The 14,379-nt window shown below is 39.8% G+C and overlaps 1 protein-coding gene across 4 annotated transcripts in view; it reads left to right on the top strand.

The window, feature by feature from the left end:
* Nucleotides 1–14,379, top strand: part of NAMPT (nicotinamide phosphoribosyltransferase) — a 47,511-nt gene that overhangs the window by 7,511 nt on the left and 25,621 nt on the right. Inside the window, exons 2-6 of one of the 4 annotated variants that reach the window (XM_033439101.2) lie at nucleotides 2,171–2,559; nucleotides 3,157–3,260; nucleotides 9,413–9,569; nucleotides 11,527–11,630; nucleotides 13,808–13,936. In XM_033439101.2, coding sequence (XP_033294992.1) covers nucleotides 3,204–3,260; nucleotides 9,413–9,569; nucleotides 11,527–11,630; nucleotides 13,808–13,936 — 447 coding nt within the window. In that variant the 5' untranslated portion in view covers nucleotides 2,171–2,559; nucleotides 3,157–3,203. Of the gene's footprint in view, nucleotides 1–2,043; nucleotides 2,560–3,101; nucleotides 3,261–9,412; nucleotides 9,570–11,431; nucleotides 11,631–13,807; nucleotides 13,937–14,379 lie in introns of those variants that run through there. The other 3 variants (XM_033439092.2, XM_004263362.3, XM_049714921.1) reach the window with 3 other exon arrangements.

Genomic DNA, 14,379 nt, shown 5'->3' with positions numbered 1-14,379 from the left:
CATGTACACATTTTCCTTACTTTGCCCAGGAAAATAGTTGGTTAGAAGAGTGTAGCACAGTCAGACCTCAAGACCATAGAAAGTGTACCAGAACATTTTGTAATGGAAGGTCTATGAACAATCCATGTATGTGTGCTAATTCTTCCTGTATGTGGGTTACATTTACTGTATCATTTCTATACTTTTAGACGAAGACTCAGCAGTTTTCTGTGCGTCTCTATGTGATCGTAGAGGACCCAGCAAACTGAATCAGGGGTGGGCAGCGCTGATAATCAGATTCACAAAGACCCATGTCTTTCTGTAGATGAGACCTTTTCCTTACAAAATTAGAACTCTGGGGTGTCCCCAAAGGGCCATGGAAGTTTGAATAAGAAAAAGGTTCAAGTTTAATTTAAAAATTCCTCTTTTACATTTGTCTTCGTGACAGCTTTTGCTCCTTGGTTAGGCTAGAGAAAGTTATGTAGGGTAATGGATAGGACCATTGTCAGGCGTTCCGGGTGGGTGAGTCCCACACCTACTTCTCCAGTGTTATTACTGAGGTGAACTCAGGTTTGATTAGAATATCCGAGGCAACTTTGAAATACAAAAGTGTACCAAAGGCTGTCTGGAAGGGTGTGTGGAAACAGGGTGGTGCAGGAAAACCCACTTTGATCAAATGTATGAGTCACAGGCCTTTCATAGCTCTCTGAGGAGGATAGACAAGGAGCTGGATGCCCAATTCACCAAGCTTGACGGGCTGTTTGGTAGGAGTGGCAGATTAATCCAGGACTTTGAACAAAGTGAGGGGGCCCATTTGAGTCTTTGTTTTCGTCATTATTTGTCATGTTGCGGGGACCTATGAGAAACAGTTTCTCAGATCTTTTATATGCTACTAGATAAACATACTAAATGCTAGCTGTTAAATTGTCCTTCGGGGAGGCCATTTCAAAATGAAACCTTGACTTTGTATTTGGTGATAATTTCATAGTTGTAAATCCTGACTAACTCAAAATTGTTCCTGCTTAACCATGTAGTTACATATAGAGTGTGTCTAATTCTACCTTAGACAAATGGTCATTTTCTATTGGTAACATGACTTCATTTTCCTCTCTGGAGGCTGCTGTGAGGGTTTAAGTTGCTAATATGGGTGCAGGCTTTATGAGTTTCTGCGTTTAACAAGCAGTGTAATATTAACATTTTTATTTGCACTGATATTAAGGCTTTTCACCTTAAAACTGTAACTTCAGCTCAAAGAATGCAGTTCAAATTTTATTTTGCTTTTTTAAAAAAATGCTACCATAAACAAAGCCCTCTTTGTAATCAGAATTCTTTTTTTTTTCCTGCATAAGGTGCATAGAACAATAGTCAGTTATATACATACATGGATTCCAGGAAGCTAAGCAAAAAGCATTTATCATTTAAGTAAAGTAGGTTATAGAAATTTAAAATGAATGAAGGAAAAAAAGCTCCAAATTAAGAGGAGCAAAAAGGATTATTTTTCTTCTTTGAATGGCACTGCTTAAACTAATGTAACAGAATCTCCCCTAATAAAATTTTTTATATTTCAATTATTTAAATAGTTTTAAAAGTAATTTCCCCTAGTAAACACACGTAAGGTCAACCAAAAAAGCCTCGTTTGTCTTAAACCTTGTTGTTGAAAATAATTCTAAATGCATTAGCATTTTTCACTACCTTGGTGAGTGTCTAGGGGATATCTCACTACCTTGTTGAGTGCCTAGGGATATCTCACTACTTCTGTGATCTTTGCTTGTGCTGCATCTACCTATAGATGGAGGCATTTGTCAGGAATCTGTACTGACTCCGTGACATTGTCTGGACTGAAGTTGCTTTTAATTGAAGCGGTGTCAGTTTTCGGGCAATGAAACTCTCAATTCACAGCCTCCACCCCGACCCCCCACCCCCATAAAATGAGACTTTCACTAATTTGAATGACAATCTGTAAAGTTCCCGTACTGGTTTTCATTAAATCGCTTTTTCCCAGCTACTTGTATCTTGTAAAACCTAAATCTTAAAAAAACAAACAAACAAAAAAAAACAGCTATTGATCATGGGGACAAAGGGAATCTTAGTTTTACGCAAAAATGCAACCACGTATGAGAACTGCGCAAATAGATGGTCCGCATTTGGCTGAAGTCATCCGACGTCGTTTCACTCGTTTTTTTATTTCCAGGTTGCCAACCCGTTTCCCAAGATTGAGCGATTACAACGATGACAAACGTCAGTCTCACACCCTGTCAAAGACTTGGCTCGTTGCCGTTTACTTCTCGGCAATATTAGATTCAACTAGGTCTTGTCCTTTGATTATCTGTGAGGATTGAATTCAACCCCCGACTTTGGGCGCAGTCTATTTTCTCGGGGACAGTCTAAACATCCTCAAAGGATCAAGAGCTCAGCCATAGAGCCGGAGGAAAGCGGAGTCGATGCGTCAGATTAAAGGGGACCCCCAGACCTATTCCTCACCGCCGCTCTTCAGATTTTAAAGCGAGGGTTAGGAGGACCAGGAGGGACACGAGGGATGGAGGCAAAAGGCTCGATCCTTAATCCGAGCCAGAGACAAAGGTGAGTACGTGCGCGAGGGGGACGGAGAGACGGGCAGAGGGAGGCTCCTTGGCCCCTAGCCGGGTGGCGTGACTTCAAGAGGACTCAGAAAACGGGCCAGGACTGGGTAGGATAGGAAGGTGCCAGCGGGGCGGGCGAACCGGCTAATCGCAGAGGTGGCGAGGCTGGGAACGCCCCCTCTCGGCCCCGCCCCACTGCGCCGGGCAGGGAAACGAAAGCCAAGCCGGCGCCCGGGTCAAGGGCCGGGGCGGCCTCGCAGCCTCAGGCTTCCCGGGATGGGCGTCTCCGAGAAGGGAGCGTGCCTCACGTCCTACCCGCCCCGCCCCCTGCGCGCTGCGCACGCGCGGCCGCGCCCCGCCCCTCGCGTCCCCGCCAGGGCGATGGGGCGGGGGCGGGGAGTCGGGGTGAGGAGGCCGCCGGAGTCCCTAGACTGCGAGCGCGCGCGCCGCCTCCCCCGCCGCGTCACGGCTCCCAGGCCTGCCCTCCTCTGGTCCCTCCTCCCGGCTCCGTTTCCCCCTCCTCTCACCCTCCCTCTCCGACAGAGCGGTGACTTAAGCAACGGAGCGCGGTGAAGCCCATTTTTCTCCTTCCTCGCAGCCGCGCCGGGCAGCCCGCGGCGCGCGGCCCCTACACTCCGGCCCGAGATGAATGCTGCGGCAGAAGCCGAGTTCAACATCCTCCTGGCCACCGACTCGTACAAGGTAGAAGCTCGGGGCGGGGGCAGGTGACGGAGGAAGAGAGGGCGCGTCGGGGACCAGCGCGAGGCTGCGGGGCAGGGGCGGCCGGGCTGGGGTCGTGGCGCGAGGCGGCCCCGAGGGAAGGCGCGGCGGCGGCGGCGGCGACTAGGGGCAGGTGAGGCTGGCGCCGCAGTAGGGAGGAGGCGGATGGAGGAGGGATGGAGGGATAGACGGCAGGAGGCGGGGCCTGGGGGTGCGTGGTTGGGGGGGGCGCGGCGAGGGGCTGAGGCGGGCCCGAGCTGGTGCCGCTCGCCTGCTGCCCGGGGCTCGGGGCGGCTCAGCTCGGCTCAGCGGGCCGGCGGCCGGGGTGGCTGGGGCGTCACCGGCCGAGCTCACGCCTTCCGCAGGAGCACGGCCTTTTGGCCCCGGGCCGGGCTGAGCGAGGGCTCGCCCGAGGAGCGGGTCAGTTAGGTAACGGCCCCTGGGGTTCCACGGTGGAAAGACTGAGCCGGGTTTGAGAAGTGGGGTTTCCCCCGCGGAGCTGAGTCGAGCGCGCTCACGCCTTAGCCGGCAGGTACGCCCCTTCCCGAGGAACGGGTGGGCGAAGTCCTAGTAGGGATGCCAGAGCAGCCAGCCACGTTCCTGTGCCTGTGGCCCGGCTGGATCCCCCGTCCCATTCCACTGGCCTCCGTTTCAGACTCCCTTGCTCCTGGTGATCACTCACGCTCCGTACCTCTTCTTGGAAAGGCCGATCTGCCCTTATTCCATTAGGATCCCTGTGAGGTTTCTGTGAAAAGGAAAGTGAAACACGAGGTGTTAAAGGAACTGTAGTTAACCTTGGAGAACTTGTTGAGAGAGAAGCGACGCAACATTCTCTTACTATGGCTATTGGACGCTTGCATGTATAGCTGACCCGTTAATTTTATTTGAAACTCACACACATTAGTAAAGGGAAGAGTGATTAAAGAGAAATCCGGCAAATATCCTTTCCCCTAGTTTCCAAATTATATGAAATAAACTGGATTATACTTTGCTAACAAGCTTTGTTAGCCAGGACACCTAAAAGATGACATGTCAGACTGGAAACTCCACTTTCACAGAATAAATTTTCGTTTTTACTTGAGCAGCATGGTAGTTTGGAATATAGTGATTAAAGCATAATGTTTTCAGATTTTGGTTTTTGTTGTGGTTTTTGTTGCTTTTTGTTTTTTCTTAAATATTCCAATAAAGTATTTTGGAGAATCCCATTTTACTTAAGTTCTCTGTTGAACTTTCCTTCCCAGCTGGTTTAAGATTCTACTTATGATAATTTAGGTGGGTTATTATTTAAAGTAGAACCAAGTTTCTTTAACAAGTGGTCTTTTAAATGGAATTTTAAAGTGGAAATCTACACAATTGCAAGGATATCATGGTGCTATCAAGGGTATTTTTACTTGTGCTCCTCTTGTGGTCTCTTAGTTCAATTATAGTGTTTTGAGTATTTTTAATAGTGATTTTAGAATGGTCTCATGCATAGTTTTCTAGAACTTTGTCCTTAACTAAATCTTTAAAATAATTTTCAGATTTTTTAATGTAACTTATTTTATTGAAAATGGGAAATATAAACGGAGGTTGATTGGTCCAACTTTTAAAAAAAACAAAACAGACGTTTAAAGTATATATTCAGGGCTTCCCTGGTGGCACAGTGGTTAAGAATCCGCCTGCCAATGCAGGGGACATGGGTTCGAGCCCTGGTCCGGGAAGATCCCACGTGCAGCGGAGCAACTAATCCCATGGGCCACGACTACTGAGTCTGCACTCTAGAGCCCACGAGCCATAGCGGCTGAAGCCCGTGCGCCTGGAGCCCGTGCTCTGCAGCAAGAGAAGCCACCGCAATAAGAAGTCCGCGCACCGCAACGAAGGCCCAACACAGCCAAAAATAAATAAATACGATAAATAAATTTAAATAAATAGATATTCATTTCTGTAATCTCATACTTTATTATACATAATGATGAACTAAGGAAATAGGTAAATGTGGTTGTTTCTTCTGTTTTTATCCTGGGTTCTTGTTATAAATGAAAAGGACACTTAAGTGTTAACCATTTATATTTTCAAAATGGTTTAAACATTACAAAACAGTGTGCAAGCTTCTTTCGTTTGTAGTTCCTCTAGCCATTATATATAAGGAATGTAAATTGCTTTAACATCAATTTCCTGGGATGAAAGGTAAGAGTGGTTACCTTAAAGTTTTCTAATTTGCTAGCAAGGCATACTTAACAACACTATCAGAATTTGCATCTATTTAGTAAAGTTTATTCCTGTACATTTTCAGGTCAGACTGGTGTATTTTATCCCATTTCGAATATAAAACCTTTTAAGAAGATTATCACCTGCGTAAGATATTTCATTTCCCTCCCTTCCCCACAAAAAAACCCTCAAGAGGATTCAGTCAGGATGATATGTTTTATACCAGTGGTTTACAGCAATACAGTAAAATAAGTAGTGTATTGCACACTCACAATTTAGTCGTTTAAGTTTCATTTTCCTTACACTTTTAGTGGTCCTTATAGCCTCTTTAGTATTTTCAGCTTTTTATCTTCTTAGATGAAGAGGAGACAGAAATGGTAATCTTGAGTCTAGAAGTAGTGAAATTACACTTTTATTAGGAAATTACATGAGAATGTTACATGCATATCCTTATCAGTACTTACATACTGTTGGCCAGTTAAAGTAGGGAGCTAACAGCTTTAGATGTATTGGTGGAAGAGAGCAGGATATTGTTGATTTATTTTTTCTAGAACTGAAGCAAGGATAATTGGCTGTCTAGGCACTAGAGAAAGGTGTTTTGCAAGTAGATGGGATAGTGTCCAAGTGCATGACAACATGTGGGAATTTTGTTTTCACTTGTATCCTTTCCAGAGGGATCAGGACAATTTGGGCCAAAGGAGAGGCATTTAAGATACATACTCATTTCTGTAATCTCATACTTTATTATACATATTGATGAACTAAGGAAATAGGTGAATGTGGTTGTTTCTTCTATTTTTATCCTGGGTTCTTGTTACAAATGAAAAGGACACTTAATCTTAAGTGTTAACCATTTATGTTTTCAAAATGGTTTAAAGTAAAATTATCTACTGTGTTATATCTACATTGTGCTAAGCCAGCTAGAGAAAGGTGCGTTTGGGCTGGCCTTAGCCATTGCAGTGCTTAAAAAGCATTTGGAACGTTTTTTTGTAAAAGAGACAGGTCATTTTTTTCAGTTATTTCTGGGATAGCCATTGATCAGTTTCAGAATAACCGGATCATTAAAAGATTCATTTCTGTTCCATTCTTCCTTCCCCTTCTATGTAGATAATGTTTGTAACAAACTACAGCAGAGAATCATTTTAACATTTCTGAACATTTTACCTGTTAGCAGATTAAAATGGATGATGTTGTCAATTGAGCCCTAGTTGGAAAAGATAATGTATAGCACAAGAAAGTAATCCCTAAGCAATTTACAGTTTAAACCACATCACATGTTAGTTATGAAATGTGCCGTCCAGTGTGGGTTGCTTCTCAAAAGGTCATTTAAAAATGGTTATCTAGAACTCAGCACATTTTCATGCATTAATTTAATAAATATTGGAGACCTACTACATATTATAAAATATGAAAGATGTCCCTTACAATCTAAGATGGGTGAAAGTTGATTTTAGAAAAGTTATAAGAGGCTGTATAATTCATGTATGATGATTAAGCACCCAAGTTAGCTTTTTTTAAAGAAGAGCTTGCTTCCTCATTAGTAGTGGAATAACAAATCTTAATTTGGGGCTTTTTGGAGGAAAAGATTTGGGGATAGATGAGAATCTTATGGGCAAGTTAGTCCTGCCTTGGACTTTTAGCTACGCAGTGTCTTCCTCTGAGCTGTTCCTATTTTTCATAGTTGCTTCTCTTTCACCGCTTCTGAACAGGCACTTAAGTATGGTCACAGCAGCAGCCTAAGCCTTGTGAGACACGTGGTCCTGCTGCAGTTTGTATGTCAGAGAGTACCTGTTCATTCTTAGGATAGAGTTTTTCCAGTAAGTTTTATATTATAAATTATAGGAAAAACTCAGGCAACAGAAATAAAATCCTGCATGTAAATCATGAACATACCTCCTAGGAAGATTGGATTAGGTCAGTAATGATTGTAGAGTATCTTGCAAAACAAAAATACCAGAAACTGGTATCCTTTTTGTCAGTTTATGAAATCTCTCTTAAAGCTGCGGCAAAAAAAGGTACAAGTTGCCAGGAACTCTGCCCGATTTAAGGGAAGAGGCAGCATAATGATAATGGCTGGTTTTACAATTTATCACCTTCACCAAAATAATGTAATCCAAAAATCCTTAAGTTGTATTTTGAAGTTATTACTTCAAAAGCCAAATAGCAATGAATTATTTTCTGGGGCAACAGAAGTCCAGGGCTTGACAAATCTTGAATAATATTGAAAAGAAGAAAGAATCAGTTATGATTTTTGCTGTTTCTGGCACATCACCTTTGAAGAGGCAGAGAGTCTTAGCCAATGGAAGTTCCTCTTATGAGTGCCCTTAGATATTACATAGGTAACATAGCTTAGTTTGTGACTTTGAGTCTGTTATTCCACGTGCTCTTCCATACACATGGTGCTGTTAAAATGTTGGCTTGTGATTATTTCTTAGTGATTAAACTGTAAAAGGTGGTTAGTAGTAGTTGCCTTTGGTCGTGTGATCCCATTGTGGGAGGAAAGCTCTTGGAAATATATCACGTCACCCTTATGGGAAATCCAGAGAAGCTCAGGAGAAAATTATACTTCGCTGTCACAGAAAGATTCTATGCAACTTAAATATTTCTCATACCTCTCTTGAACTGTTATACAGGGATATCTGGGATTGCAGTTTTTAGAAGCTTATTTTTTCATGAAGTAAATCAACCACATAACTAACTGTGAAACTAAGTTTTATTAGAAGAGCTACATTTTCCTTTGTGCCTCTGTTCTTACCACACATATATTTAAGTACTGGCAGTACTCTGTTAGTTGCAGGAAGGCTATGCCACTTGAGGAAACATTTTTAGGGGTAATGTTAGCTGAGGATATTATGAGAAATTTGTTTTTTTTCTCTTCATCTTATAAGTAATTTTAAATTTATTGTACAACTATTTTCTCTAGTAATGTAAGTCAAAGCAGTGCTGAAAAAAACATGATTTAAGGGCTCCCTTTTGGCAGGTCACTTTAATTTTGAATATTATGAAACTTTTTGTTAGTGTTTACTTAACATATTTAAAACTAAGCTCTTGATTTCCTTACCCAGTCCTTCCAATGGCTTTCCCCATCTCAGTAAATGGGACCATTATTCACTCAGTTGTCAAGCCAAAAATCTAGGAGACATCCTTAATTCCTTCCCGTCTTTATTCCCAAATCTAATCTATCAGCCTACTTCTCCAAAGATACTGAGCCAGTCTCTCACCTAACCTAGTCTTTGGCAGTAGCCTCTTAATGCTCTGTGTCCACTCTGGTCACCCCATAATCCATTCTCCATCTCTGCCAAGCTGATCCTTGTCAGAGGTGAATCAGATCATATTCACTCCAGCTTAAAGCATGCTAATGGCTTCCCACTGCACTTCAGGTAAAATTCAGGCTCCTTGGTAGCCTGTGAGCCTTACATGATCTTGTCTGTGCATCTCTCTCTCTCTGACCTTACCATGTGCCGCTCCCCATTCTCTAAGCACCAACCACAGTGGTCTTCATTCTCTTTCGTCCCTGAAGTCAAGATATTTCCTATTTCCTCGTCAGTAAATCTTGTTCACATGTTACTATCTCAGAGAAGCCTTCTTGGCCTCCTCTTTAGTCTCCCAGGCCCCTTCTAGTCCATCATTTTCTTTTAATTTTTCATAGCATCCATCTAGCTCAAATTATTTTGTTTATGATCTCTCAGCCCTCACTAGCCCTATGGGAGGAAGGCCTAGTCGGTCTGTTTTACTTCCCCATCCTCAGCATCTGAAGCAGGGCCTGATACACAGTTGGTACAGACTATATATTTGTGAATGCAGGAACTATTTATAAAATAACAATTTATTGATTTGTATTTCTGCTATAGTTTCTCTGGTTTTAAATAATTTCAAGCTCTTTTTATCATAATTTACATTCTATTCTTCTGGTATTTTCTAATTCAGGTATTTTCTCTTTCATATAGGTTACTCACTATAAACAGTACCCACCCAATACAAGCAAAGTTTATTCCTACTTTGAATGCCGTGAAAAGAAGACAGAAAACTCCAAAATAAGGAAGGTGAAATATGAGGAAACAGTATTTTATGGGTTGCAGTACATTCTTAATAAGTACTTAAAAGGTATTGTTTTTCCTAATATGTTTAAAACACTGCTTTTATATACCTCATCATAGTTTTCCTCCTATATTGTTGTATTATTTTAAGTACCTTTTTGAATAGTCTAATTTTGATTTTTTTTTAATTTATTTTTGGCTGCATCAGGTCTTCATTGCTGCACGCGGGCTTTCTCTAGTTGCGGCGAGTGGGGGCTACTCTTCGTTGCGGTGCGCGGGCTTCTCATTGCGGTGACTTCTCTTGTTGTGGAGCACGGGCTCTAGGCGCGCGGGCTTCAGTAGTTGTGGCTCACGGGTTTAGAGCGCAGGCTCAGTAGTTGTGGCTCACGGGCTTCGTTGCTCCGCGGCATGTGGGATCTTCCCGGTCCGGGGCTTGAACCCATGTCCCCTGCCTTGGCAGGCGGGTTCTTAAGCACTGCGCCATCAGGGAAGTCCTAGTTTGATGTTTATTTAATTACCCTAACTATTTTAGGGGTTGTTTTGGAATTTTTAGAAATCTGTTAATTTGAAAGCATTAAATTTTATAATTTGACTTATGTGCTTGGTGTTCTAAATAGGACAAAGATTTTCTGAAACTAGTAAGATTGGGAATAAATTTAGAAAAGTGAATAATTTTCTGAGGCTAATCTGGTTTGTTAATAGACGTTAGTCATTAATTCAAAATAAAGGATTTGTTACTGACCTGGGAACTCATTTTGAATTGTGGTAGCAATTATAATTAGAATATGTTTTGCTAGTCAGTTTTACCTTAAAGGCCTATTTTTCAAAACTACCTGTAACGGTGGACTTAGTCTCAAATGCATTTTTTTTTTAAGTTTTTGGCCACACCCCACGGCATGTGGGATCTTAGTTCCCAGACCAGGGATCGAACCCTTGCATCCTGCATTGGAAGGCAGAGTCTTAACCACTGGACCACTAGGGAAGTCCCTCAAATGCATTTTAAAGAAGAAAAAAATCCCTGAAATAATTTCTGTGCTTTCTTATTTGAAAGTCCATTTCTAGTCTTATTTTGTAATGGTATTTGGAGGGGGGAAACAGTGCCCAAGTTTTTTATACATTTTGGAAAATTTCATTTCTAACCTTTTCACATAAAAGTAATCTCAGAGTTGAATACAGAATAACTTGAATTTTATGCAGATGATGACGTTTTTCTGTAACCTTGGCAATTTTAAGATCAGATAGTTCAGATATGTTATACTATTGAAAACCTACTTGGATATCCAAAGTACTTCATTGCAACAAGATTACCCAAGATATTTTAAATGAATTTACTAGCGATCTTATTTAGAGAAAGTTACCAAAGACTAATGTCACACTTCAATTTTCTACAGCTTAAAAACTTTATAAAATGTTATTAATTACAGCTAAAATATATTGTGTGTTATAGGCCAGCATTATTCTAAGTGCTTTAATTCAGATGTCTTAACTCATTTCGTCCTCACAACCACTCTAAAAGTAGGTACTCTACTATTATCTTCATTTTACAGATAAAGTTAGCTAAAAGTATATTTGGGGGGCAAAAACTTAGGCATTGTAAAAATTATTGGATTATCAGCCCCAAAGACATCCTTTATGAATCAAGTGAGCAGATTCACCTGGAAAGCCAGCTATCAAAGGCTTACTCTCAAATCTGAAGACTGTATAAATTAATAGAGATTTTTAAAAAATCTCCCAAAAGTTAATTTATTACTGTGATTTTTTAAAAATACTATACATGTAATAATCTCTTCTATTGCAAATTTGCTTTTCAAATAAGAAATTAACATTTATGCTTAGAGCGAGTGGTTAGAAGTGCAAATTCCTTTTCTGACTCTGCTGTTGACTCTGGGTGAATCATTTAACCTCAGTTCTTGTCTTTTAAATCCACAGAATGGGCGAAATAGCTAGAGACATTAATCCTATGACAACTCAGCAACTCACAGCATGCCTTTAGAAATGTAAACAGGAGATGTTTATTTTTTTAGGTAAAGTAGTGACCAAAGAGAAGATCCAGGAAGCCAAAGAGGTGTACAAAGAGCATTTCCAAGACGATGTCTTTAATGAAAAGGGATGGAACTACATTCTTGAGGTAAAAAATGGTTTCATGTTTTGACCTATGTATTTTGGTTTTGCTTTTAGTTCAGAATTTCTTGCCATGGAATTTGAATAGAAGATTAGACTGTACACAACACAGGTATTCAAACCTTGAACAACACAGGTTTGAATTGCATGGGTCCATGTACATGTGGAGTTTTTTCAGTAGTAGATACTGCAGTACTACACAATCTGCAGTTGGTTGAATCCGCAGATGCAAAATCACAGATGCAGAGGAACCACAGTTACAGAGGGCTGACCATAAGTTATACATGGATTTTTGACTGTGCAGAGGAGGGTGGGTGCCTCTAACACAAGCATTGTACTAGGGTCAACTGTAATTGTAACTCTTTTCTGTCTGTGACCCTATAAATATAATGGCTATTTAGACATTGTTGTGAAAAGTTAATGTTTAATTTTTTTTTCCTGGTAACACATCATTAGTATCTAAAATCTATAGCATATCTAAGTAATTTGTTGTAATATGTATTATAATTTAAATAACATTTTTCAGAAAGGTAATTTAATCCTTTCTTTGAAAATACATTATAATTAAGAAAGAGCATGATTATTTGGCAATTTGAAAATTTAAGCCTATTTTCTGGACTGTACATTATCTAAGAAAATAGATGCTGTGAGTCTGTCTCTATGCAATACTTCTAGGACATTTCCCTTACTGAATAGTTAGAAGAATGGTTTGGTGCAAATCTATGAAGTTAATTTTCATTCTTTATTGTACTGTAATATTCCTACCTAACATGTTTGGATTCCTTGCTTAAACTTTTGGGCATCCAAAGACATGGGAATTGAGTCATAAGTGTTGAATGTCCCCTGGTGGTTTTCTCTGTTACAAAGATAGGTTGGGAATGGGATCTATTGGCATCTTGCTATGTTAAGTGTTCATTATCTTTAAAATGAATGTCTTTTTCATTGTAAACTATCAAACACAAAGTAATTAGAAATACTTTAACTTTCCTGCCTGTATCGTAATATTGAATTTTACTGTTTGGTAATTACTGGTCTTTGAAGAAGTTGAGTAAGCACGCTGCTAGTTTTCCCATATCTTGAGTAAGGTCAGTAAAATATGTTGGCTAACATATTTTGATTATGTTGGCTAACTCATTTGGTTGACACTTAACCCATTTGGTTTGTTGTGAGGATTATAGTTATAGGTAAGTTAAGTGCTGTGCTTAGTAATAGAATTCTCAGTGGTCAGGGTGGTAAACCTTTTTATTTTATATTCAGAGAATCTTAGGAATTCATAGATTCCCTAGAGATAATCTTGTGTAACCCCTTTTACAAGCATGGAGTCTGAGACCTTGCGATTCTAAATTACTTGCCCACAGTTTCCTACCTGCTTTTGCATCCAAGCTAGGATTTTAAGGCATTATTCTTTCTGCTGTAACATGATTTTTTTTTATTCTAGTTACCTTGTCCCAAATCACATAAATAAACCTTACTAGCCAAAAGTTAGCCACAGCTTTTAACTTTAAAAAGGGGGAGGCGTAATTAAATATCTAGTAACATACCATGTAGCCACTATATCCTCAGCCTAATTTGGGAGAGAATTGTTGCACTTGGATATTGACTGCCAAAGCTCTAGAAAGTATACTTATGATTGGTCTGTCTACTACCAAAATGGTATCAGGTCTACTACCAGTATAGAGAAAACCTATTTAAGATTCTTCTACTGGCAAGGAGTGCTCTCTTTTTCTTATTTGTTTGTTCATTTTGTTGTGCTCTCTAATAGCAGTCCATTATTTTATCTTTCAGTCTTTAGCCTTTCTTTTATGAAAATGACCTACTTAGAAGAGAGATAGTCCTCTTAGAATATGTTGGAATAAACTCTTTTTTTGGAAGGAATAGGAAAGCAACTTTTTTGTTTTGAAATCAGTTTGAAATTCTCTTCAAGTGACAAATTTTCTTAGCAGAAGTACTTTTACAGCATAAAATTTAAAACTTAATGCTAGTACTAAACTGTTAATCATTTTAGCTAATTTTATTTCAGGAGGATAAGGATATTCTGACCAGATTACTAGCAATATAATAAGATCTACAATTGCAATTTCTATGACAGTAAGTTTAGCTTCTGTAAAATATAAAGAACCTTATTTAAACAGGTAATGGCATACCACCTGCTGAATTAATAATTTCATTATTGTCTCTTACCAGAAATATGATGGGCATCTTCCAATAGAAGTAAAAGCTGTTCCTGAGGGCTCTGTCATTCCCAGAGGAAATGTTCTCTTCACAGTGGAAAACACAGATCCAGAGTGTTACTGGCTTACAAATTGGATTGAGGTGAATTGTTTTGTTTTGTTTTGCTTTTCACTTTTACTTAACATTAATTGTAGATGTAAAAACCATTCAACTGGGATTCTAGTTTAAAAAATGCTACCAATAAAGTTATGTAACCTCCTAAAATTTACTAAACCTTTCCAGGCCTCAATTTCCTCACCTATAAAATGACAGTTGGACTAAATAATCTTTAAGTTTCCTTCCAGTAAAATCTAGTCTTCTGAGATCTTAAAATCAAATTGTAAAGAATTATTACTGTTAAAGCTCAGTTGGCCTCCATCTTATTTGTTGCAATCCTAAATATATACCATCATAGAGAAAGATTACAAAAACAGCACAGGTGTATTTTTAGTAACTTAAGACATTTTATGGCTGTTCTGTTCCAGTTAGACTAAAAGAATTTTGTTCAGCTTCTTAGTAAGTGTTTTCTTTATTCTTACCTAATC

Source organism: Orcinus orca, chromosome 9 (assembly GCF_937001465.1).
Source record: "Orcinus orca chromosome 9, mOrcOrc1.1, whole genome shotgun sequence".
Taxonomy (NCBI): Eukaryota; Metazoa; Chordata; class Mammalia; order Artiodactyla; family Delphinidae; genus Orcinus; species Orcinus orca.
Note: the sequence above shows the minus strand (reverse complement) of the source record. Positions and strands in the feature narration are given on the sequence as shown.